Consider the following 27,968-nt stretch of genomic DNA (forward strand, 5'->3'; position numbering starts at 1 on the left):
GAGCCTGGAGCCTGTTTCCGATTCTGTGTCTCCCTCTCTCTGACCCTCCCCCGTTCATGCTCTGTCTCTCTCTGTCTCAAAAATAAACGTTAAAAAAATAAATAAATAAATAAATAAATCTGTTGCAACGATAAACCGTGACAAATTGTGAAACAGCTAAAGTCTTTGCACAACAGAATACCTATGCTCCTATCTAGCTGACACTTCAAATTGTTACATATGTTGGAACAGAGACCACTGGCTACATAACCTTCTCAAAAAGTGAAATGAAGAGATACAAAATATTTTACATGTCATAATTACTTATTTGAACTGTTACTTTTTCAAATTTATGCTTATCTCACTAACTCTATACTTTTTCTATATGCAGTTTAAATCTTATGATACGTATTCAGATTCTTTTGGTAAAGGTGATTTACAGTGTTTCTCCTAAGATAACGAAGATAATGGAGGTTTTTATTGGCACAAAAGAAATGAAGCTTCTTTGATTAGAATGAGTAAGATCAAAAGAGACATTAGTCAGTGTTAAGGAGCTGGATAATTTAAATTTTAGTTCCTTGGTTCAACTATTAACTGGCTAAATGTATTTTCTGTTAATATTAAAAGGCTGTTCCATATAGAGAAAGTAAAATTCTTCACAAAATAGAAAATACCTTTTTTCTTAAAGACTATATTGCAAAATTGAATGTCACCCTTAAAATATTAAACTACAATTAATATTTTACAAATTTTTTGTTGAAATTCTAAGATGCTTAATCTATTATGAAATTATTAAACATACATACTTTTGAATTTTATAAATATATGACAATAAATGAAAAATGTGAATGGTATTATTTCCCAAGGAATCTATCACATTCTGTTTTGAAAAATGCCCAGTTTTAGACACTCACTATATTGTTTTAGAGACTTCAATTTCTGCATTAGGATTATATAAAAAAATCAAGTTACATTTTTATAATTAAACACCTAAACTTGTAGGGACACTTATCATGTATATTTACTGCATCTAAATAATATATTGTGTAGGATACTTCAACTCTAAAATATATGTGCAGACTTTAAATATATTTTAAAAACACATCTAAGATATCCTTCCCTAAGTAAATAGATAAACTGGTACATCCAGACTGATGTACTGATTTAGCATTTGAATATTATTCAATGCTAAAAAGAAATGAGCCATTGCATCATGAAAAAAAAAAAAAAAAAACATGAAAGAACCTTAAACGCACATTACTAAGTGAAAGAAACCAATCTGAATAAGCTACATACCATACGATTCCAACTATATGACACTCTGGAAAAGGAAAAGCTATCGAGACAGTTAAAAATATCAGTGGTTCCCAAGGGTTAGGAGAGAAGGAGGGATGAAAAGGCAGAATACAGAGGAATTTTAGGGCAGGAAACTATTTTGTATAATACTGTAACGGTGGGTACATTTTATTATGCATTCATCAAAACCCATATAATGACAACACAAAGAGTAAATGCAAACTATGTATGGACTTGGTAAAAATGATGTCAATGGTGTCAATCCAAGTTCATTGATTGTAACAAATGTAACATTCTCCATGTTCATAATGGGGGGGAGGCTATACATGTATTGGGGCAAGCAGTATATGAGAATTCTGTAGATTTCTCTCAATTTTGGTGTGAACCCGAAACTTCTCTAAAAAGTAAAGTGTATGTAAAAAAATGGAGGAAAAAAAATACAGTGTCCTACTTTTAAAATCTTCCAAGGAATGGCTAACAGGCCTGGATTTACTGAGAATGTCTGTAAACACAATACACAATCTTTTATGTCATTTAATACTTAAAAAAATGACATGTTAGGGGGGCCCTGGGTGGCTCAGTCGGTTAAGTGTCCAACTTGAGCTCAGGTCATGATCTCAATGGTCGGTGGATTCAAGCCCCATGTCGGACTCTGTGCTGACAGCTCCAAGCCTGGAGCCTCCTTCGGATTCTGTCTCAGTCTCTCTGCCCCTCCCCCGCTTATGTCTCTGTCTCTGTCTCTTAAAAGTAAATAAGCATTAAAAAAAAAATGACACCTTAGGTGATTACTAACACATGCGAAAGTCTTAAACATTTTCAACTTCCTATTTTTGTATGATGGGACCCACCAATGAACCAGACCAGATCTTGTAAAGAAATATTTCTATTTCCTTAAATAAACTTTCCTCTGATGGGACAGTAAGTCTCAGGCTTAGTATATAAAAACCCCAGAATATTTTTGTCCGTTTTCCACCAATAAGCACTGGGAAGCAGAATATTTTTCTTTTCATTTTTCAAGAACATCAGAGAGTTTTGCATTTAACCTTCCAGGTAACGTATCTATCTGGCTTAGCCTTGGTGACATTATATAGAAATGACAGCAAATTGAAAGTTATTGTTCATAGATTCCTCAAAACAGAAATGGTAGTTTGAGGAGCTAATTTTTACTCTTGTTAACCACATTTAAGCAGGAAAAAAGTCTATATTTATTATACTATGAATATTAAAATATTTTAATATTTCTTTTTGTAATAATAAATGAGAAATCAGTAGAATAGCAAGCATAGAACCACTATAAAAATTCTTTTTTGAAGCCATTTATTTTGATTTCTTAAAATGGAAAGGGCAGATGCTGATATGGAAATATCTATTTTAGTTTTTATTAGACAGTAGGTAAAAATATTTCATATTAATAGAAAATGACCTATTTCTACAATGTAAAAAAGTCATTTTATAAAGTACTTTCAGAAAATATTTAAAAATCATAAGGTGATTAAATTTAACTTGATATCCTTTTAGGGTTGTAAACGGAGAGTTTATTACAGTGATCATGGGAGAACAGCCATGTGTAGGAGTTGGAGAAAGAAAGATAAGCTGACTTGTTGAAGTACCATGATTACTGGAGGGAACTGTGGTTAGTTAACACATGGCCTTTTTTCCTATGAGGCAATCAAGAAGAAATCAAAGGAACTAGGTCAAAGACACAAGACCATATAAATATAGACAAGGGATTTAGTTATGCCATCTCAGATTCAGTGTAGTTTGATAAAACAAAGAGGAAAACTGAGAGTCAATGACTAGTCATTTGGCTTCTCTGATCCTCAGTTTGTTGACATAATAATGGTATTGATTAGAATATTAGAATAGCAAACAATAAAATAATATAAAGCTAATAGATCAATGTAATGTTACTGTGACGGTCACTGTAAAAATGTCCAGAAATTCCCAGATACTTCCCATTTGATACTATCTTATTGTCAAGGGGTTTCAAGAAAAATAAAAATAAGAACAACAAAGAAAAATTACTTAACTTTTATTCTCTCCTACTGTACAAAACTTCTGTAACTACTTAATTGAAAGAAGTTCAGAAATTATAACAAAACACAGATACTATATAAAAATTTTCATTTTGAAATGTATACTCATATGTTTTAATGGGCAGTATATATATATTAAGATATACATTTGAGAGTGGGCTACTCCGAAATAAGAAAGATTAAGCGTGCCTTAAAATAATGCATATCTTGAAAATGAACATTTTCTCTTTTGTAATTTCTATACTATTTCATTTTTATCTGGCAATGAAGTACTTGATGATGTTTATATAAGAGAAATAAACATTTATGTCTAAGCCACCAATTTTTTTCACTTTATAAAAACAATTTAACTTCCATATAAAGAATTATCATTTATGAGGCGCCTGAGTGGCTCAGTTGGTTAAGCTTCCGACTATGGATTTCAGCTTAGGTCAGGATCTTATGACTAGTGAGATCAAGCCCCGTATCAGGCTCTGTGCTGACAGTGTGGAGAGTGCTTGGGATTTTTTCTCTATCTGCCCCTCCTTTGCTTGTACACATGCACACTCTTTCTCTCTCTCAAAATAAAAAAAATTAATAAATAAACACTAAAAAAATTATCATTTGAACCCAGATTCAGTACGAAAACAAAAAACAAACGTAATGATTTATTCAGAGCACAGGACCTAGATTCTAAATGTGACTCTACACAAATTATTCAACTTCTTTAGGCCTCACTGTTCTCATCTAAAACATGAGAGAAATGATACTTACTTCCGAGAGGTTTTTATGAGGAGTGATTGAAATATTGCACGTATGGCATTCCACACAGCGTGTGACACAGTACACATTAAAAAATAAAACCATAGCCATTTTTGTTTCATACCTTGGGTGTGGATGAGCAGCGGACCCTAGTAATTTTCTACAACTTCACTCTTATGATGTTTAAACTGAATTACAGTTAATACATTAACCAAGGAGATTTAAAAAATCTCGTTAAGTATTTATATCTGCCTTTATAAACGTTTGCTAGCAATGGAAACTACTTAACAATTCTTTCATTATTCAAGTTATTAACTATATTCCTGTATTCTATTAAGATAATGTCTGATTACTTTGGCCTCCTACTAGTCATCGACGTTTCTAAGAAGACTCTGGAACTAGTTTACTATGAAAGAAACAGTATTTAGTAGTGTTTCTAAATTATTTTTGCAATATGAGTCTACTGATGATATATTATTTATCCCCAAATAGAAGTCACTCAATGATTATACATTTATTACACTGAGACCTTGGATTTGATCAAGTTAGAAATGAAAACACACAAGGACATAAAAAATTTGTACCAGTAATAAAGAAAACACATATAACAAAATTTTTCCTCAGTTTTCTTTATTACAACAATGGAGACACAGAGGTACAGAAAATAAAATGACATTTAATATACTATGAAACACATGCATAGGATTACACATAGTGCTGGATATTATGTTGGGGTTTTAAATAAGAAATGATATTGAAGACGATACATTTATAACGCACATTTTTTTTTCAAGAAAATAAGCTATGATGAAAACAAATGCAATTAAAATGGTCAGAAACAGTCACTTTAAAACACAAGTGTTATACATAAAATCAGTGTAAGATGTGAGATAAAAATATTCTGAAAGAAGTTCATGAATCATGGATGTTACTTAAAATAGCAATTTTTAATTGCTTCCATTAAAAAAAAGGTTAGCTAAGAGATTTATTTCATAGTATCCATTTAGTACACATACAGAATAAAAACAAATATGGTATAATTAAGAAAAAGATGCCATCTCTTAATATATGCAGTGTTCGCAATGTGTAACTTTTATATTTTTATTAAAGTGGAATGATAAAGAATAAGTTAATTTAACTTGAACATACACACATTAAGAAATTTTACAATATACCTAAACTTAATACATTCAATTAGTTAATACTTAAAATGAAAATTAATTCTACTTGAATGAACCTATCTTTAAAAATTAGGTAAAATAAAAGTCCAGCAACGAAGCCATTGGGACATCAGTTTGCAGTTCAGATCAGCATAGATATAGTACTCTTACACATATGTGTTTTCCTTAGTTATTTCACTTTTTTTCAATTCAGGCTGTGAAATTAGTTAATAGCCATAAAGGAAGAGTGGATTACCACCAAAAATCTTTAAGCAGCTCATAATCTTAGATAAGATAATAAGACCAAAGGTATTTGGAAAACAAAGGATTGGTATTAAACTCCTATCTCTGCCTTATTTCAGAACAATTAAATTAGATTTAAGATTACTGAATTTTTTACCTTAGATAAGAATTGAGATGTTGCTTAATATAGTGTTATAACCTTTATGTATTTCATCAAGTTTTTAAGTACAATAAATGAGAAAGAAATAATACTACAGCTTTATATTTAAAAGTTAAAAAAATGTTAACTCTAAATTTTAATTCTACCAATTTAAATAGTAAACCAGAAGAGATCAGGTTAATTAGATGTTAGAAAGATATTTGGTTTGTTTGTTTAGTTAGTTCTTAAAATTTACTTGCTAATATCTTCTGAATTCTAATATAATTAGAATTATAGTATTAATAGTGATTAAATAATACTCTTTATTTTTTATGACATAACAGCTGATTTGGAAATGGAATTTTTACCAACTTCAACTTATATTGAAATGATTTCAAGGGCTGTTTGTAGAATATTTGCATCTCCAATCATGTGAAATATGCAAATTTGAGCTATCCATTCAATAATGCAGAAAGGCATTAGCCTTTCTGAAGGTTTTCTGATATATATCCCTACCACAAATGCTAAGATTTTAAAATTTACCAGTTCATCAACAGAAAAGGAGTAGAAAAAATACACCCTATTCATTCATGGTCAGAAATTAAGAGGGAGGAAACAAAACCTAGAGGGGGTGGGAAAAAGAGAGAAAGACAGAGCAATAGAGACAAAGAGGAGGGAAATAAAGGGAATATAGGAGAGAGAAAGAGAATATTAGACAAAATGAATTGGAAGAAAAGAAGAAAGGAAGAAGGAAGCAAGGAAACAAACTAAAATTAGAGAAAACCTACTTCATTTGTACTTATTCAAAGGTTGTTTTGAGCCATAATAAAATACATAAAACGATACAATTAGATATGACCTTCATGATCTTATATTCATTAAGTAAAATTACCATATAAGGGCTAAAGAAGATTATAAATAATATTTATTTATGTAGTATTGTAACACACTATTTAAAGCTCTTAATGCTACTAATATCTAAACCAAAACCAAACAGGTGGAAATTTTCCAATAATTTTACATGACTAGAGAGATTTCTCGACTACTTCAAACTGAAAGTATTATTATACATAACATTACCTAATTATTCTTGAAAATTAAACCCAAACATACTTAATGATTGTATTGGTGATATAAATATCTTAAATCACCAAGATAATTTGTAATTTTAAAATTTACTTTTCCATTCTTAGGGTATGTATACTATATTAAGAAATAAAATACTTTTCAGATATCTAAAAGAGTTCATTCAGATCCCAAAAAGATTAATTATGTCTTACATACTGTATTTTCTTAAATATAAATGAATAATCATAAATTCATTTGACTCAAACTATACAACCTATGAAGTACTGCATGTACTTGTATTTTTAATTCTTAATTTAAAAAAATTCTGTGTATTTAATAGTAAAAACGATTTGCAATGAAATTATTTGTGCACGAATTCATTTTATATATACAACTAAAATTATACAAAACTGTTAATCCAATGTCCAGACTATATGTATTTATTGCATTAAAAAAAACACTTAAGATATTTTAGGCTAAAAAAAAAGAGAAATTAAAAAAAATAAAGCCATAAGACATATTAACCTTGTCCATGTCTACCACTAATGAATGCATATATATTCATCTGTGTAATTATTTGGAAACAGTAGGAGTGTAGCATTTATAAAATACAGTATTCCCAATGACTAATATGAGAAGAAAGAGGATGAAAAATGGCCATTGACCTAAATTGCCCATGTAAGAAGTTTCGTAAGAAAGAATTTACTGCTATCTCCTAGGCATAGCCTGTTGGCATCTCTGGCCCATGGTATTGGCAAGCCAGTGATCTGAGAAATAATTAGAGTTTTGTCTGAAGTAGAGAAAAACAGTAAGACTAAATGATGAAAGGAAACAAGAAGATAGACAAGTAAAGAGCTGAGAAGAGAAAAACAAGGAGATATTCATGTTTATATAAGAAGTTAATCCTCATGCTCCATATGCGGATACAATAATCATCCTTAAGTAAATCAACCTAAATTTATAACCGGTATAACATGATCAAAACAAACTTCTGGAATGATTTAATATTTGGAGATATGATATACACATCAACAGACATAGACACATACTTCTGATTATATATAATGATTAACATAAATCTTACCTTAACACACAGTTCACATTTTATATGTTTCAGGCAAAGGATTTTTATTTTATTTAGACCTATAGATAGATACTAATTAGACTGTCAGATTACATGGTTGCATATAACAAAACTAAAACTCAGAGACTTAAAAAGATAATTTAGCAACATTTACATATTTATTAAGATTTTTTTAATCTGAGAAGATAATTTATAATCTCTAAGGTCTCATTTATTGAACTGTTTTAGTTGTACTGTTTAGAATTTTGTGCTTTCCTATGTCCCATGGAAATAAGCTAAACACAGAGCTTGTATGTTAAGATGTCTGAAGATCTATTTTCAAGAAGTTATGCATATCTCGGAACTGTAAAATAACTGCTCTTCTAATCATAACATTTGGTCAAATGAAATATTACTTATTAATTTCAGGATTAAAAACTTGATCTGGGGCACCTGGGTAGCTCAGTTGGTTAAGCATCCTACTATTTCAGCTCAGGTCATGGTCTCATGGTTGTGAGATCAAGCCCCACACTGGGCTCCGTGCTGAGCCTGGCGCCTGCAGCCTGCCTGAGATTCTCTCTTTCCCTCTCTTTCTGCTCCTCCCCACCCCTAAAATATAGTTCAGGAAAAAAAGTTGATCTGTACTGAGATGTTTACAAAGAATAATGAAGAATTTAATAAGTGTAAATAATTATGCTGAGACAATAAATTTTTAATTTCAAATTCTTTTCTCAACTGTCAAAATATCACTTTAGGTACCATGTAAACTTGACTTTGAGCATTCTTCGTACCACTGTTGGTTACTTTGAGTCGTAGAATGTTAAATAAAAAAAATCAACTCTGTTATCTTATGAAAGACATATTCCATATTCTCCACAAAATTATGTTGATATCATATACTAGCCTAAATAATTTCTACCGGACATTCTTGTGGAAACATTTATCTTCTTGAAAAGGTCCAGTGAGATTATGGTAAACAGGAAATATTGTTCCTCGAAGAGTTATCGGAACTCTTTTCTTTCCTAGCGCTTTCTACATATTAGTAACCAACAAATCTACATATCTTCTCCAAAAATAGACATACTATGCACTTATAATTGGTTAATTAATAATTTTAAAATGTTGGCTATGGTCTTTTTAAAAACAGAACATGCCCCAAACTGCATAAGTCTGGATATTCCTTTGTCTCAGTGGAAAAGAAAGGAAGGAAGCAAAAGCATGTTTAATCTGTGGCTGGGTTACTCCTGCATTCTAAAGGTCTGTTGCTAGGTGAGAAGAAAAAAGGACAGCAGTAGACAGCAGAGTTTAGAAAAGATAATGACAGACTACTAAAGAGAAATCTAGCTTTAGATCTTACATTATAGGATCCTGTAGCTATTGTTTTAAGGAGTAAAAGAATACTTTCATGAAACAAAATACATAGTTTTTGATGAGTGAATCTCAAAGCCCAAAATCCAATAATTTAATTTCGCATATTAGTATGGTCACTCTTGTCATATACATAAACCTGCTTGCTTTCTAATTGTCCTGAATGAGTAGTAAGAATCACTTGCTAGGCAGGGTGTGGCTAGAAGTGAAAAACACAAAACACTTTTCTCATTTTATAATGAATGAAAATTGAACACTAAAATCATTGCTTGTGATAATCCCTCAAATACAGCTTCCTCTGAAAAATGTAGTAACACCTCCTCATCTCAATTTCATCTTCTTGCAAGCAAGAGCTAAAATATTTGCTTCTCTCTCTGGTCTTTACAAAGAAACTGACTCTTTGTGTCCAGGAAGTTGTAATAAAGAAGTATACATATATGTTGTGAGAAAATCAATACTCGATGCCAACTCATAGCACAATCCATATCCAGTGAACAGAGTGCAACTTTTTAAACACATTCATATTTAAATTACTAAATTGGATATTTTAAAGTTAGTGTTCAAATTTAAAAGAAGAAAACTATTTCATTTTTATTTCTTATGATATTTTAGGTCAAAAAAAATGAAAGTAGGCAGCACAGTACGGATACATATCTAATATAATAAAAGCTATTAGTTTTTGTTGTATATAAATGGTAAACACCATGAAATTTTATAAACGTCCATAAAGTTGGAAATTTACATTTAAAAGAATAACAATTAAAACCAATATAAAAGATCCACAATTCTACATAATAAAATACAATGTATGGTCATGGATATTGAATTATTTTTGCAAAATAATCAAATGAGAGAAGATTAGACGTAGCAAATGCTTAAATTCCAAGTAAGAGTGACATGATATTTAACAAGGTCAACTTTAGAAACTAAAGGAAACTTCAGAATGAAGCAAGTTATGCAATGAACTGCATCCTGGAAGAAACAATCCTGATTCTATTTCTTTCAGTGATTTTCTGACAAATTATCTACTTTAAAGGTTGACAATTTGGGGAAGGGAAAATAGGCTAATTGTTCATGAGTGAAATACATGCATAATTAGTCGGACCACAGAAAAACTTTCATCATAATATGAGATTAGCCTTTTAAATTTGCGGGGCATGAAAGGAAATATCATATAACAGCAACATTAAAACATCCAAGACAAACTGAGGGCTATAATGAAAGAAAACCCAGCAGCATTCAGCTGCCATGACTGGCTTCCATTTTCGCCTTTATTCGCTTCACAGCATTTATCTGCATGACGGAAATTGTTTTTGAAAATAGAATAAGAATAAAATAATTAAGGAAAAAAAGAGTAGAGTTACAACATGAAAGTAAAGAAAAAGAAAAAAAGTGACAGTGGGAAAGAAAAAAAAGAGAAAATAATTAATGCAAGATTTACACAAAGCCATTACAAATTCCTACAAAAAAATTATTTTGATACAAGAAAAAGAATGGCTAAAATCTGTATACAACTTTTCTAAATAGTTGTCACATATTTAAAACATAACTGAGTCTCAATATTAATAAAGTTTATTTCACATAAATCAGACAGTTGTTCTGTCATTGATTCTTTAGAAATAAGTATCTTATTTATTCTCTATTGAAGATACAACTTATGAGTGAGAAGGCACCTGTCATTTCACTGTGCTACTGGTAAGTTCACATTGCTACTGTAAATATGAACTCATCATATTCTATAATGTTTACAGATATTACTTTTTGCTACCATCATATCTGAGAAGAAATATTTAATAAAAGTAGTTACGTTTTTAACAATGAATAAACTACCAAGATATACCCATGAAAATGACATATTCATAATGGAAATTTGCCATAAGGGTAGAAGCAAGGAGCACTGACCCAACTGACCATAAGCATGGTCTAGACACATGTCATTGTACCACTTTAAAAATAATTTTGAGAACAAAGGATCATGAAAATATACTTTTTCATTATGTGCTAAATTCAAAGGAATATTGTTTTGGGTATAGTATTAATATTTAGCATTGACTGAGATTTCCAAATAGTTAAAATAAAGGTCTCTCCAATTTTTTTTTTTTTTAAATTTTTTTTTTTTCAACGTTTTTTATTTATTTTTGGGACAGAGAGAGACAGAGCATGAACGGGGGAGGGGCAGAGAGAGGGGGAGACACAGAATCGGAAACAGGCTCCAGGCTCTGAGCCATCAGCCCAGAGCCCGACGCGGGGCTCGAACTCACGGACCGCGAGATCGTGACCTGGCTGAAGTCGGACGCTTAACCGACTGCGCCACCCAGGCGCCCCAAGGTCTCTCCAATTTTAACTGAACTTTAATTTCACCATTGTTTTAGAATTTCTCTAATGTATGTTCTGAATCGATCATAAATTTAACTTTAAGAAAACATGTTTGCATTTGCCATGCACTTGAATGTGTTGTTTCTGTGTTCATGTTGAGTTATTCAGAACTGCAAGGGTATACTAGTGTGGCTTGGAACTAGACTGAGTGCCATCAAAATAATTTTACTGTACAGTTCATTAGAAGTATAATGAAAAACACCATGTAAATACACACACGCACACACACACACACACACACACACACACACACACACACTCCTGAACATTTTTAACAATTTATTTAGTGGTGGTGATTTATATAATTTCTTTGTCAGCTTCTTATATTTGAGGAACTCTCATAGATGCGTTACAGGCTTGAATTCAGATGATAGAATTGTTTTACCATCAGATCTAAACAATGCATGAATGGAATTGTTCGTCATCAAATTATATTGATAATGTTAAAATTAGACATGTGTTCAATTCATAGCAACAAAATCAGAAAAAGGAAGCAATTACTAAAAGAAAAATGGTCTTTTTTTGGTTAAAAAACCGGTATTAAAAATGTCATAAACCAAAAGAAATGGTGGGAAATGCTTTTCAAAATAAATTCATCTCCAAGGATTTTTAAAAGGGTAGTATATTTAGTAATGAAAATTACAGAATGAATCAATAAATGCCATTTTATCAGGTTCTCGTTTATAGATTTATAATCATTTTATAAGAATTAATTTGTCATAACTATTCAATATTCTCATTGTTTATAAATAAATGAGATGGAATTATGCTGTATGAATATTCCAAAAGGGAATACAATTGTGATTTTGCACTCTATTTCTATGTAAATCAACAAATACATCTTCCAAAATAAACACGTTGAGAGTGAAAATGAGAAAATATTATTCATCACAAAGTATCTTTTAAATCACAATAATAAACTATGGAGAAATGTGGTATCCACTAATGTACATGCATAGAAAAACCATTATTATCAACGTAATATGTAATATATGAGTTTAAGGTGAGCATATTGTTAAAAAAATAGCTCTTCAGCCCAATGAATACATGTACTCTATATTTAGCCTGCTGCTTACCAAAAATTAAATACATGGAATGCACATAAGCGATGACTTTCTAAATTCAAAAGCCCATAAACTTATTTAGACAATTTACAATGCATGCTACCAAAAATGAATTAAAACTAAATTAATTTGTAAAGTTCACATCTTCTAAAACTTGAATAAAAAGACTTAAGGTCTGCTAGTTTATTACAGAGAACTCATTTCAGATTTGAGCTTGAATTTATAATATTTATTTTAAAATGGAATAAGAAATTATAAAGCCACAAGAATAACTTTGATGAAGATGTATGAAGATCATTTTCCTCATTTTACCAATACGTAATTCTAACTCTATAGGATATTGTGGGTGTAAAAGCTCCCAAATTCACCATCACCCATCATAGTCTTTAAAACCGCCCCATGAAACCTTCTACAGCTTAACTGAACAATTTTTAAACTATAAAGGCATGCCTTTAATGTGGCTTTCCACGAGGCTTTAGCAGTCAGTGGATTCTTAAAGATGAATTAATCTTTTATTATTTCTCCTTTTCCAGGAAGTGGCTAATTGCTTTGTATCAGCAACACAGTTTAATGGGGGAAGAAATATGTCTCCTATCTTCTCAGATAGCTTTGTCTGACTTCTCCTTGACCACATGATCTGCTTCATCAGCTGTGAAACACATTCCAGCTTTTTTCATCCTAAAGTCCTTCTGACACTGTTTCCCCTCCCTCCCCTCTCTGCTCACCTTCATAGCTACAGTCTTCTTATTTTTCCAGGAATTCTACAACATCTTACTCTCACTGGGTATGGTGGTGTGGTTTCCTCTTCCTGTATAATATCACAGTTCCTTTGGGCACAACTCTTAATCCTCTATTCCTTAGTAACCCAAGAAGTACACCTTGAACATCGATGCTGCGCTCATCACCCTTCTAGGGTGACATCAATGAGTATTTCAGACATCAACGCTTTTTCATAGAGATAAGGCATTACTCATTGTATGATTTTATCCTCACCCAGGCCTCAAATACCATTCACCTGTTAATGTTATCATCATAATGTATATTTCCAAGCTATGACTGTCTTCTCATCTTTATACACACACATATAACTACTACTTGACATTTCAAACTTAATGGATACCAAACTGAAAAGAAACTCAAAAGTCATCAATATCTACTGAATTGAATCTATTACACATGTAAGCTTAACTTAAATACACATTGTGTCCAGGATTTATTCATGGCTTTCTTTTTCTACTGCCATCATTATTTTTTCAAGCATTCCTGTTTATCCATCTCTTTCTTTTACCCATATGAGCAAGATTAATCTGTCTATAATGCCTATCTATTCATATAACACCCCTGTTTCAAACGACTTCTTACTGTTTTTAGGATCTCTTTTAAAAGTGTTTATGTAGTTTTCAGAAGACCTGGGATTATCTGGGTCACAGGTCCCTCTCTATCCTTATCTTTGTTCACACGGTTCCAGGTTCTCTTCAGTAATGTTTTTTCAGTTCCTAAAGCAGATCAATTTATTTTTTCTTTTAGAGATTTCTTCCATATATGACACCTTCCCCAGAAGGCTCATTTCCTGTGGGTTTCTTCAGGAAAGGTATTTTCTAAGGGAATGCTTCCCTTGCCCCTACCTAACCCCCACCCTACCATCACAAGTTAGGTATAATTGCCAACCCCCTCATGGCAGCATATGGCACCAGCCTGTCTCTTAGTTGTGATTGTTAATGGTTATTCTAACGCTAATTTTATGTCTATCTTCCCTACTAGACTGTAAAGTCTTTGAGGGCAGGGGCCAGTTTTGTACTTTTCACAGGTCATTCCTTTATACTCATTTCAGTCCTTGTCACAAACCAAAACCCCAATAAATATCTGGAACAAATGAATGAATTTTACCATTGAAGAACCAGAAGTAACTCGCTTGGCTAAGAGGAAATGCATATTGAGAGAAATTAAGTGACAACAGCAAAGCTGAAACTATAAACCATAATTCTCTCCATTTTCCTTCTAGGTACTGCCTGCCCACAATGTGATTCTGAAATTGGAACAAAATATGTTTTTATAGTAAATGTATCATAATATATCTTAGATATTTTTGTGTCTATATATGTATGTTTGTGTGTCTATAGATGTGTATATATATACAAACACACAAACATGCATATATGTATATATATGTGTGTGTGTATATATATATATATATATATATATATATATATATTCTTATTTATTTACCCTATTGTCCATACCTATTTTTGTTTTTTATTAACAATATTTTTTTAATAAAATAGTAAGGACTCTGGAAGTATAATATAAACAAACCTGTCTAAAATTGATTATTTGTTTTACAGTTTGTGTTTTACTTATAAACTGTTATTAAAATGTCACCTTCTAACTTCATACAATATTAATTTTTATCCTGATAAAAACAGTTATTTCCTCCAAACACATGAACTAAATTAAAGATTTAGGAAAATGGGAATACACAGTTGCAACCCACCTTTGAAGATTCTGACTCAGATTCAGAATCATATTTATATTATGTTGCTGATATTTGCATAGAGGATAGTTATTACAAACATAAAACATTATAATTGTAGAGTTATTGATGTATCAAACTCACAGAGACAATGAACTTGATAGCATATTCAACCATTCTTCTTGGGTCTATCATCTTATAAGGGTATTGGATTCGTCATATGACTAAGTAGCTCTGACCTTGAATAGATCCCTTAACCTTCCAAATTTATATTTGTAAAATGAGTATAAGTCTTCCTTGTTCAATACAGATTAAGAGATATATGAATGAGATAATGGGATAATAAATGCAAAAGTGATTTGTAAATCAAAAAAAACATTATAACATGATATCAAAATTAGTTCTAGATGCTCCCAACTTCCTACTTTCAAATTATACTTGGAAGCACTTATTAATTAATGTTACCAATACAAAGCCAAAATATCAATTATTTTTAAAACATATAAGCAACAGTAATTATTTCATAATAGAAAGACTAACTGTATAAAGATGCTTTCAATTAAAAACAGATGTGTGATATCACAAAATCATAGTAATGAGATTAATATCCATTTGAAGTTACAAAAGTGTTAAAGAGCATGACTGAACTGACAAACTATTTTTTCCCAGTATCAAAAATGTTATGTACCAATACTGATACTCTAATATGACTTCAATAAGCAATGCTTATGAATATGCTCCTTTCAGCTCTACATATATACATATGAAGAATATATGTATGTTACGTATATTTATACATATTTGCATAAAATTTACCTGTAAATATTACAGATATATTTAAAGTATTGATAAATGTTAAAATATAACCCATGTGACAACTCAAAGTTAAATAAGACTACGAATCAGGACAAATTCTTGCACCTTTACCTCTATAGCATGTATCCGAAAAAAAAATGTTAATATCCTTCCTGTGGACTTTCATAGTATTGCTAGCATATAATCACGGAAGCACTGTTGCTTAATAAAGTCAGAATCCACCAGGGTGCTGTGAATACCAATATAGCATGTCCTGCAATGTTGTGAGCCTCCTTGAAACTCTAGTTATAGTTTTTTTCTGGGGCTACCTCTGTGGCTGTTTCTGCCTTACTATGTGACTGATTCTATCTTTCTAAATTCAACTTGTTTGATCCGTTATGGATGGTGTCATCTTTGACTGCATTTTCCCAAAAGTGAAGGACCAGCCTTCACGTGTTTGGTAGAGATGTTGTCTTCTTTACAAAAGATTTTCTGGTCTCAGAAGAAGTCTTTCATGTTGATTTTTGACACTTCACTCTTACCTTCCATCCTGTCCCTCTGTTCGTTCTCTCCTCACTACTTCAACCACTGAAATTGTCATGGTGTATTTACAAGTTAATAATAACCCCGTGGCAAGAATGATTTAGGAAATCTTGAGTAAGACATGTCACAATAAACATGATTGGAACTCAGAATTTACACTTCCTTCTATAAAATTATAGAAGAAATATATATAAAAATATCTTTATATATATACAAAGATATATAAAATTTTCCTTAATTGAATATTAAGGAAAAATCCACAGGAGTTGCAAAAAGTTGGTATCCTATTTGTTTTCATCCTAAGAAAGCATAGAGTTTTGCTTACCTTTAATAATGTTGGGCTTTGGTGGCATGCTGAACTCATAGACTGTCGGTTCTGAATATCCCAATCTGTTGGCGGCTGTAATTTGAACTTCATACCCCATTGTCCACTGTAGATGCTCCAAAATAATGTGGTCTTTATTTCCCTGAACCTTTTTCTCTAGCCACTGATCTTCTTTATCTTTCTGTAGAGGCAACACAAATACATTTTGTAAATACCCATACACTTAAGTTGTGGTTTTTAAAAAATTTAATTTATCTTCAGGTGGAACAAATAGTTTTATTAATAACAAAAAAGATATTTTACCATTGACAGGGATAAATAAAGTTGCTTTATCAATGAAATCATTTCTAAGAATTTTCTATAAAAAGTGTAATGTTTTTATTTTAGCCAAAGGGTGATGATTTCATAATTAAGTCTTGACAATTCAGTGGTTGATAATTCATCTTTGTTGATTTTATTTTTATTTCACAGACATCAGTTTGCTGTTTAGCCACTTTTTGACTGGTCATATAAACAGAAAACATTCAACATGATTTATAGAAAAAGCCTAGTATATCCATTAAATTAATTGCCAGAGACTATTGTTTAAAATTTGAGGTGTGTGTTGGGGGACATAAAATGTAGCCTGGATATTTTTTATATATGTAATTTACCACTAGTATTTTTATTATTCTGGTGTTTTAGATTCATAGTATAACAACATATAAGAAAAATTATTACCTGTTAAAAATGTTACTAGCATCAGAAAAAAAAAAGTTATGCTCCCCTTAAACATACTACACTTAAATCCTGATTCTTTTTCTAAAATAAATGCTTTAAATAACATATTTCAATTACCCTTTATTTGAAAAATATACTATGATTATAATTAACACAGAGTTAATATATATATATATAATTTAGTTAATTATATATAAAGATTATATATATGTAAAGAGTATATATATATGTATATGTATATATATATATAATTTAATGAATTAAACAATTTTAAACAATGTTAACATTTGGTTGTGCCATGTTAACCATTTAAACACTGGCAAGTTCCTTAACTTCTTTGCTTTATTTCTCTCATCTCTATTACAGAATAATAGTAATCAGCTGCCTTTGTCAGCTTTCATATGGGAGCAGTGAGGAAAATCAAGTACTTTGGATAGTCCAGGGCCTTAGGGATCATAAGCACTTAACTAATGACAGCTATTATTAAGGAGAACCTATTTTCATAATAACTGCATGAAAATAAAATAATATTTTTCTACAATGATGTCTTTAATAAATCATTACTGCAATTGTAAACTTGAATTTCCCAGAGACATGATTGTAAGTAAATTAGAGCCTGGCCATATTAATAGATAGGTAGATAGATAGATAGATAGATGATTGATAGATAGATAGATAGATAGATAGATAGATAGATGGTACATAAATGACATGTAGAAAATATTATATACTTTTAACCTCAGAGACAAGCCCAGTATTACTTTATGTTGGGCCAATATTTTACAATGTGTCTTTAACAATAAAGCATAACAATGTTTCCCGCATTTATGATGAAAAATGAGGATTTATGCTTCAAAATCAAGTTAAATGCATGACTGCATTAAACTGATGGACTACAAACATGAATTATCCATTCAAAGGAGACAAGAAGACATTATTATTTTGATGCCATACAATGATTCTATTTTCCTACTTAATTATTTTTGGTTACATAGAAGTTTTCAATTTTTTTTATTTTGCACCACCTATTACAAAGCCTATTTTGATATCTCTTCTAAAACTAAAGATACTAACACCCCTAATGAAGCCATGGGTTTCAGGAAAGCACCTAAAAGTTTAGGATAAAAAAGAAGCATTTCCTTTGCTTTTTGAAACTTATCAATGGATTAAGTTTATATATTGTTTTCCAGTACTATTTAAGGTATTATGAGATGTACTGAAAGAGCATTGGAAAACCGAATAGTTTGGGCCAGGATATTTGTAAACTGGAAGTCACTAAATGACTAGCAAGGCTAAGAAAAGAAGTAAGGTGTGCTTTTGAAATGCTTAGGACAGCTGTACCAAATAGCCATGATTTTCCCAACACCTTTCAATTCATTCATCAATTGTTCATTCAGCCTTTATTGGGGAGTGGGGCTATACTAGAACTATGAACACAATAGTGAACAAGACATATACAATACCCTCACCTTGGAGTTTACAAGCCAGTCCAAAATAAAGACATGAGCTCTTTGAAAGACCAAGGATGCTCTGGGAGCATTAAAGAGCATTAAAGAGTACAGGGACTAGGAATGTCTCCTCTGGGGAAGTGATGTCACCCTCAATGGAAATAACAAACTCCAGTGCCATTTTTCATTTGTCTTAACCTACTTAATAAAAAGAAGCGATCTTCTTTCACAGAAGTATAGATGCAAAAATAAACACAGATTGAAAATCTCAGAAAGATGCACAACCACTGAGAGATATAAAAATGTACACTATAGGTTCATTATTTTCAGTAAATGTAAAAACACTGTAAGTATTGACCAAAAACCTAAAGCTAAAAACATTTATTCAAAAATAATTTTAGATGATATTATACATATATGTGCATATACATATACATCCATACATAGACTCAATAAAATCTATATAACATAAAAATCTGATTATTCTACACTGTATATAGGAAGGAGGGGGTGAGAAGCAGGTGAACTGAAAGGTTAGATAAAGACAAGAGGTATACAAAGGAGTAGAGAGTTTCCCCTACAGCCTTCATTTTATTCCAATAAATTCCATAAATTCTATGTAACTATTTTTATTCTCATCTTGGTGAGAATGAATATTTTTGTGAAGATTCAGAATCAAGTTTTGCTTTGAATCTTAGTGGAGAGGTGGATTACCCAGGATAAAATTTATTCTTCAGAGGGATGGATAGACTTCATGTCCTTCACGTAATCCTCAAAAAGCCTATTTCTGGGAATTGAGAATTTGAAGTGAAACTTCCTGACAAGCACAAGACATGCAGATAGTCTCTTTTGAAGTACCCATCATTTAACTCTTAATTGTTGAAGCCCTTAGCATGATAAATTAAAAGCCCCTCCATCACTTTAGATAGTTGGACTGATGGCATAAGGAACCAAAGGGAGTTCTAATATTTCCCCCAATTTAAGTCAATTTCATTTTCCATTCAACATTAGACAAGGAGGCTTTTTAATCCCCTAATTGCTATTCCCAGGGAATAGGAAAAAAATTAAAGTGGGTGTTACCAAATACTCCCCTAGGTATCAAAATCTCAATTATCCATTTGTGGAGTGCCTAATTTGCAGAATTTAAATGCCTAGGGAATAATTTAAGATAATCTAGATGCAAAATGTTCCCCTAGGTAACTTAATGAGATGATTTGCTGAATAGGGCTATTATTAATAAGCCAATTAAATGTTGAAGGGCAGCTACTGAAAGAAAAATGGTCATTTTGTTTTGATATAGCTTCTCTTAAGCAATCTTTTTTTTCTTTTTTTTTTCCAGAAAATAGATACTGCCAAATGACAGTTAAGAGCTTTCCTTAATAGTTATTTTAACGTCGTAATATCAGCATACAAGGAAATATTTGCCATAACTGTATGGAGAGGAGAACTGAGAAGAGATAAAAGAGGGTTTTTTTTTTGTTTGTTTGTTTGTTTGTTTTGTTTTGTTTTGTTTTGTTTTTTGTAGAGGACTCCTGACTGCTTTTATTTATAACAGGAAGTAATTCACTCATCCTTTTTAAAGTCTCAGGAAATATATGGGCAACATCATCTTAAATGAAAACTAAATAAATATAATAACAGAGGGCAATAGAGGAGGTGAGCTTATACTAACTAGATTGATTTTAAGGTTCTTGTGACTCCCATGTGTTATGCTTTAAGATTTTCTGTTTGCATATAAGGTAGTTTCTGGTTCCTGGATTTCCTGGTAGCAATGATTCAGCTATTCAATACTTGTATGACTTTACAAAGGGCCCCAGAATTCTCTACAGTTCCGTTCATTACTCTGAATATGAGAGAAGTGATTTAGCAATCATACACACACACACACACACACGCGCGCGCACACACACACACACACACACACACACTCATGCATGCACACATACACCCCAATGTGATTTGAAAAGATACAAACTTTGGAGAGTTTTAGTAAAGTTTCAAATTCTACTTTCTTTCCTTTTAATTGAAGTATAATTGGCTCAGATTGTAATTTCTCGGAGTGCCTGGGTGGCTCAGTGGGTTAAGTGACCTACTTTGGCTCAGGTCATGATCTTGCGGTTCATGAGTTAAGCCCCACATTGGGCTCTGTGCTGACAGCTTGGAGCCTGATTTGGATTGTGTCTCCCTCTCTCTCTGCCCACTCCCAACCCACTCACTCTCTGCCTCTGTGTCTCTCTCAAAAATAAATATTTTAAAAATTCCAATTTTTCTTTTCTATTATCCTAACTGATTCAAATTGCCTTTGTTTCATGTCTTAAAGCTTGATAAAATTTTGTAAACTGGACCCTACTACTTAATCTATTGCTAGTCTCCATGACCCATGTGTTTCTTTAGGGAAAACTAAAATCTAATTTTCTTATTCATCACCTTCTGTGTTCTCATAACCCATAAAAATTCACCCAGTGCAAGTTTTTTTTTTCTCTTGCATCCATTGTTTCTCATATTTATTAATCTAGTTATACAATTACTTAAAATTGTTCAACAGAGTCTTATTTACTCATTGATTCATTGATGCATTTATTCATTCAGGTAACAAGTAGTCTTTTTGAAGTTATCAATATGAGGATGAATAAAACCCATCCTCTTCACTAGCAGCAAAGAAAAATTATCAAAATCTTAGGACTCTTTAATGCCCATAGTTATTATTTGAAAATATTTCAAACTTATACTGATGGTTTTAAATAAATTTCAGAGTACTCACCTAAACATAAGTTAATCATAAATTGTTAATATTATTGATAATTAATCAGAAAATAAGTTATCTCAACAACAAGAATTCAATTTTACATTTTTTTTATTTTAAGACCTTTTTCAAAATTATCTTTTCCTTTCTATGGCCATTGAGATACAACCTTCCAGACTCCAAATAGCTTAAGAAGGTCAATTAAGACTCAGAAACATATGCTAGAGCAGTGTTGCTAGTCCCTAAAGTAACTTCTTCACAATTGATTTTAAGAAACCAATTTTCTTTAGCCCTTCTTAGCTCAGGAAATTTATTTAATGTGAACACTAAGTGATAGTTATGATCCCATAGCTATCATCAAATTAGGAAGAAAACAGTGAAAAACTCATGGAAGCATGTAAAAAACTATTTATTAAATTATATGGAGTTACATTGACTCTACAAAATAAATGTAAAATATTCTGTACATAAGGTAACTTCTTTCATTTTTCCAAACACATTATGAGATTAATAAGCTTGTCTTTATTCTCCAAATACATGGTTTAATCCTACTGACTTACTGTTAGAGACATTAATTTTCCCAAAGAATCCACAGAGACATATAATTCTGCTTTTAGCACTCTAGTTCTGTTCTAATAAATTCTGTCTTCTTAATGAGTAACTGAAGAAAGCCATGTGCTCTATCTACTATATGATAACATAGAATAGTATGTGTTTCCTCATCTACATTAAGTTACACATTCTCTACATTAGGATATGATTTGTCTTGTCCTCATCCCCATGAAATGCAGCTTCAATAATTATATTCAGTGTTTGCTAGAAATCAACACTCGATCTTGTTGTTTCTAGATTATAAAACATCTAGTCCCATGCACATGGGGAGTTGAAAGATAATGTCTAACGAGCAGTCAAGTGAAAAATCCTTATGATGTTGCTTACTTCCTAAATTCCACTATTTGGTTTCCATAGAGGTTCTCCAATTAAAGCATGCACTGCATATGGATATATAATTTTTCAAGTTATTCAACTGCAGTTTAGTCCACTGTGAAATGCATGGAGTTTGACAAACAAATAGATGAAGTGGCTTGGAATCATACAAAGAGAACAGATGATTAAAAACCTTTCTGAAATCGTTACTATTTCAATACAAGTGCAAATATCAAGGCAAATACTGCTACAAATATCTAGCCACCAAATCTTGAACATGCAAGTTTTTAAATGTGAAGAAGTAATCTGTTGAGAAAGAAAGTGTGGAGAAAACTGTTCCTTCCTAAAATCTGCTATTGTTTGGCTATAGTAACATAATCTACATTGAATTATGGAATTTCCTACTGGACCTGTAAAGCTTGAAATTTATAGGATGGAGAAGGAAGAGGAGGAAGGAAAAAAAAAAGTAGAAATCTGGAAGTTATTTCAATGTGTGGGAGTACAAAGCATACCATAAATGATATGGAAAAGAGAAAGTAGATCAGAATGGCTGTACTTTGGAGGCACAGAGTTGGCTAACTGAAGTGAGATGGGACAGTGTCTGAGGGGCTGATATAATCTCCATAGGCAGATTCTAATTCAACCCTTAGTGCTGCGGAACTCTTCAGATTATAAAGTCTTATGTTCTGATATCTGTTCCCCATGCCCATCAAGTTACCCACATTCTGTAAGGTTCAGTTTGGCCATTAAAAAGTAATAGAAAGTATTACTTTATTTTTTGGTCCAGTTGACACACAATGTTATATGCATCTCAGGCGTTCAATCAACATAGTGATTCAACAAGTTTATACATTATGCTATGCTTACTGCAGGTATAGCTACCATCTTCCCAGACACATCACGTCTCTATTACAATATCATTGCCTATTCCTTATGGTGTGTCTTTTAGACCAGTGACTTAGTCATTCCATAACTGTGTTTCCCCCTTCCCTTCACTTTACTAGTGATATATATACATATATATATGAAATGTATAAATAAACAAATAAATAAAAAATAGATATTCAAGTGTGAGAAATGCCATCCCTGAAACACAAAGGGATGGAGAGGAATTACTTTTATAAATCTTGCCATAGGAGCCTAAAATTCTGTTGCTAAAACAGTGTTCCATCCTAAAGCACTAGTAAGTCTGATAACACAGTCATTGATTATCAGTCAATGGTAGCTATGTTTTAATTATGCAACCAATTACTTTCATTATGATATTTAAAAACAAACCCTCTCGCACTTTTTCAAAGTTAGAAAGGGCTGGGGATTGGAAAGAGGAGGGGTATGGCAAGACAGAAGTAAGATGGAATTGAGAAGGGACTGAAACCTTCTTTTCCTGGTAGGATAAAAAATGATATTTAGTAAATAGCAGAAACAGGGCTTTGCTACTATTAGTTTTGGAGGGGGAGAGAAGGGAAAAAGAATTGAAGGTACAAATTTATTGAAAATCAAATTTGTCTGTGTTCCAATTTTAATCTGCTCTAGGGAACATTTTTGGTTTCAATAATGATCGGGGACACAACTGGCAATATAAAGAGTGGGGGCAAGGATACTAAACATTCTGTAATGGGAGGTAGATATCTGGATGGCCCACTATTCTACTACTCAAAATGCCAATACTGTGTCCTTTGAGATACACAGGATTCATGACAGGTAACCACTGTTATGAACTGAATTGTGTTCCCCCCACAAATTTATATGTTAAATCCCTAACCTCCAATGTGACTTTGTTAGGAGATGTAGCTTTAAAAGTTTTTTTAATGGTAATTCATTTTTAGGAGACAGAGAGAGACAGAGTGTGAGTGGGGAGGGGCACTGAGAGAGTGAGATACAGAATCTGAAGCAGGCTCCAGACTCTGAGCTGTCAGAACAGAGCCCAACACGGGGCTCGAACTTGTGGACTGCGAGATGATGACCTGAGCCAAACCGACTTGGATTGGACACTTAACCAACTTGGACACTTAACCGACTGAGCCACCCAGGTGCCCCTGCAATATCCAACTCTTCAGAAAGGATATGTCAAACTTCACCTTTAGGTAAAAATTACATTTATAGAAAATATGTTAGACATATTTTTATAACTCCTTATTGCATCTCAATGTTCACCATGGAATTTTATTGGGATTACCTACAAATTCTTATCATCCACCTGTATTTTATGCCATAAATTCTTCTGGGTCCAATTGCGGGCCACAATCTGCATGTGAGGTCTATTCTCCCAGTCCCATTCATGAATTCTGTTCAGGCCTATGACCCATAGAGACTCTTTCCCTTCCAAAGAGTTTCCAGATGGTCAAAAAAGAATGGCCATGAAACCTGGCTTGAGTAGCATGAAACAATCAAATTCATAGAAAGACTGGTGAGCCATTCAGAGCTATTTTAGGGTAGAGGCATGAAGCCTTCATAGACAATTAGCCACAAAACACCCACAGCTGCTCATCATTCCCAGCATGAAACCTGCAACAAAGAGGGGTCCTGGCTATTAATCTTAAATTTAAAGGCTGATGTCTAAAATTAATTATTTAAATATGTTTTTCAAAATCAAACTCCTTTTTTACCTAACCTTTAAAACTTAGATATTTGAATTAAAAAGACTATTAAATTTAGAAAATTATGAATTTGTGGGAAAATAGTTAAGATTCATCAATATACTATTAAGGAGCAATTACTTAAAAGACTATAATAAGCTAGGGAAGTATTAAAATAAGCGTCCAGTTAGCATAAACATAAAATTGAGACTGCATTATAGGGATCATCATAAATGTTAATAAATAAACTTCACAAAATTTAATTTAAAATTGTGTTTCACTTTTAACATATTCCACAGCAGACACAAATAATGAATGGTACTTATGGCAAAGTTGTTAAGCGAAGTCACTTTTAGTGGCCTTTGGTATAATTTTCAGCCAAAGGCAAAGTCCACTGGTCTACTTTCTTTACCATTCTGCCACCAGAAGATGTTTTTTATCTCCTACACATCTAAGTCCCGTGACAGGTCTTAGCTGTCCAAGATCCCATTTTAGCTAGTGTTATTAAACTTGAAAAAAAAAAAACAAACCTTCTTCCTCAAGCTCAATGTGGCCATACTTTGTTAAATGTTGATTAGGGTTAATTTGTTTTTTAATGAAATGATTAATACCAAACAATTAAGGTATTATTTAAGGCATTAATAACTTAATTCATAAAAATAAAGAAAATAAAGTAAGTATTTTGATACAATAGCTAAATAATTACCTACAATAACTAAAATTCAGAACAGGGGCTTAGCTTGAAGTTACTAATATCAAGCAGAATGGAAAATGAAAATATCCTGCTAAACTTGTCAGAAAAACAAGGGGAAAATGTTACTTCATTCTCAAATGTTGCAAAGTTTAAAAATCACAAGATTTATACCATGTCATTATTCTGATGATCAATGATGCGATTTTACCCAAGAAAAGGCAAGTATTTCACAATTTACAATGATGAATTTCAGCAATGGACAATTAGCAGTTGAATTCCTCTGAGAACTGTTTATCATTGTTACTTAATGTGCATTCTCACCCAATATGTCAATGAATCGAATGCAAATTTAATGCAATTTGAAAACATCTTACAAACGATAATAAAAAAGGTACTTACACTTCTATATTTTACAATGTATTCCAAAATAGGAGCCCCTCCATCATCTTGTTTGGTGATACTGAGTTTAAAGCTCTTCCCACTGCTTGGCTGCCCATGTATGGATGGAGGACTTGGTTCACCTAAATAAGCAATACAACATCCTTGATTTTTACACACATCTCAGAAACCTAGAGAAACTGAATTTCAATAAAGAGAACACTGTCATATAAAAAAATGATTTTAACCTGAATTTACCATTTTTCACTTGCCCTTTGTTGTAATAAAACCCTGATCCTTTCTCCCCACCCAAGAAACAGCAACATTCACAAATCTAGAAGTGACATGACAAAATCATGATACCTGAGAACCAAAATATTATTTATATTGATGTGCAAATGTTCTGAGGATAGTATTGCATTATACAAGCATAAGCTTTATTTCTCATGTTATTAACAGTGCACGATACTATTTATTAATGTAATTTTGGCAACTATTTTGTATATATGTATTACTACAAACATATGAAGTTATCAAACTATATAGGATATATACTTACCAGGAAAGATAATAGTTTAGCTATTATTTATCTGCTTTAATGAGTATTTTTTTAACGAGATACAGATTTGAATACAGAAATTTTATAGTATCCAATCAATAGACATGTGTTCCATCCAATATACACATTTTTTCTTCTGACTTCACGAATATACTTGCCTTTCATGTTTCTTCCCATGGAGGTGGTCTTATAACAAAGATGCTTGTATGTTTAATATGAACAGGATCTACTGAAATATAAGAGTTTTCTATACGAAGGATGCCATCACTGCTTGGCAATTTGGAATGGGAACTCCTTGCTACGTGTCACTTATGTGATGTCCTTCGGCAACACTGGCATCCTCTTCCCCTATTTCTTCCAATTCCTTATAGATATGAATATAGTAATACGGAGGAACTTTCACAGGGTATGCTTTCGTTTTCAAGGTTACACAAACTTGTAGTATTGGTCTAGTCAGAGGAATGTCAAGACAAACTAAGCAGAATACAGTGAAGATGATTTAATGCCTCCAAACATGGAGAATCTAGTTTTATTCTCAGCAGGTTATCTTTTTTTGATATGGTGTTTATAACTTTATGTAGTGAGTAGTTCATTTGAGTAAAGTCATATCGTTAAGGAAATATGCCAGTTGGGTGTGCTGACATGCAAGTAAATGGTAAATAAATGATAAGTAAATGATAAAATAGTCTTTACTAGGGTCATATAGAAACAAAGCAAATAGATGAATTTTGGAGTGATTCTTCATTAAAATAAATTAAATTAGTGTGCATATATTATGACATGACATGATTTCTATTCAATGTATTTTCATTAAAGGAATTAAAATGTCTGTAAAAAGCAGTACAATAATTTCTTTGAAAGACTTAATAAGAGATTATGGGAAAACCTAAATATTATAAAATGGATTTTATACTTGGTTGGTTTAGTATAATTTCTAAATTGAATTTTAGAACATTTGTGTTGTACAGTATAAATTTAATAATATTGTATCATATTATTTTAATAACAGCATTTTGAGATAATAATTATACAGCAGAAACTGCATTTTCAGTTAACATATGTATTTAAAATATTTATGTCTATATATAACCTTTACAATATACTAAATTTGTGGGGCGCCTGGGTAGCTCAGTCGATTAAGGATCTGACTTGGGCTCAGGTCATGATCTCGTAATTCCTGATTTCAAGCCCCATGATGGGCTCTGTGCTGACAGTTCAGAGCCTGGAGCCTGCTTCTGATTCTGTGTCTCCCTCTCT

The 27,968-nt window shown here is 31.9% G+C and overlaps 1 protein-coding gene across 1 annotated transcript in view; it reads right to left on the minus strand.

The window, feature by feature from the left end:
* Window positions 1-27,968, minus strand: part of NCAM2 (neural cell adhesion molecule 2) — a 222,499-nt gene that overhangs the window by 26,387 nt on the left and 168,144 nt on the right. The window contains exons 14-15 of the mRNA XM_042954333.1: window positions 26,174-26,295; window positions 16,667-16,847 (exon numbers count right to left, since the gene is read on the minus strand). Of these exons, the coding sequence (XP_042810267.1) occupies window positions 16,667-16,847; window positions 26,174-26,295 (303 nt within the window). The remainder of the gene's footprint in view (window positions 1-16,666; window positions 16,848-26,173; window positions 26,296-27,968) is intronic.

Source organism: Panthera leo, chromosome C2, assembly GCF_018350215.1.
Source record: "Panthera leo isolate Ple1 chromosome C2, P.leo_Ple1_pat1.1, whole genome shotgun sequence".
In the NCBI taxonomy this organism is placed as follows: domain Eukaryota; kingdom Metazoa; phylum Chordata; class Mammalia; order Carnivora; family Felidae; genus Panthera; species Panthera leo.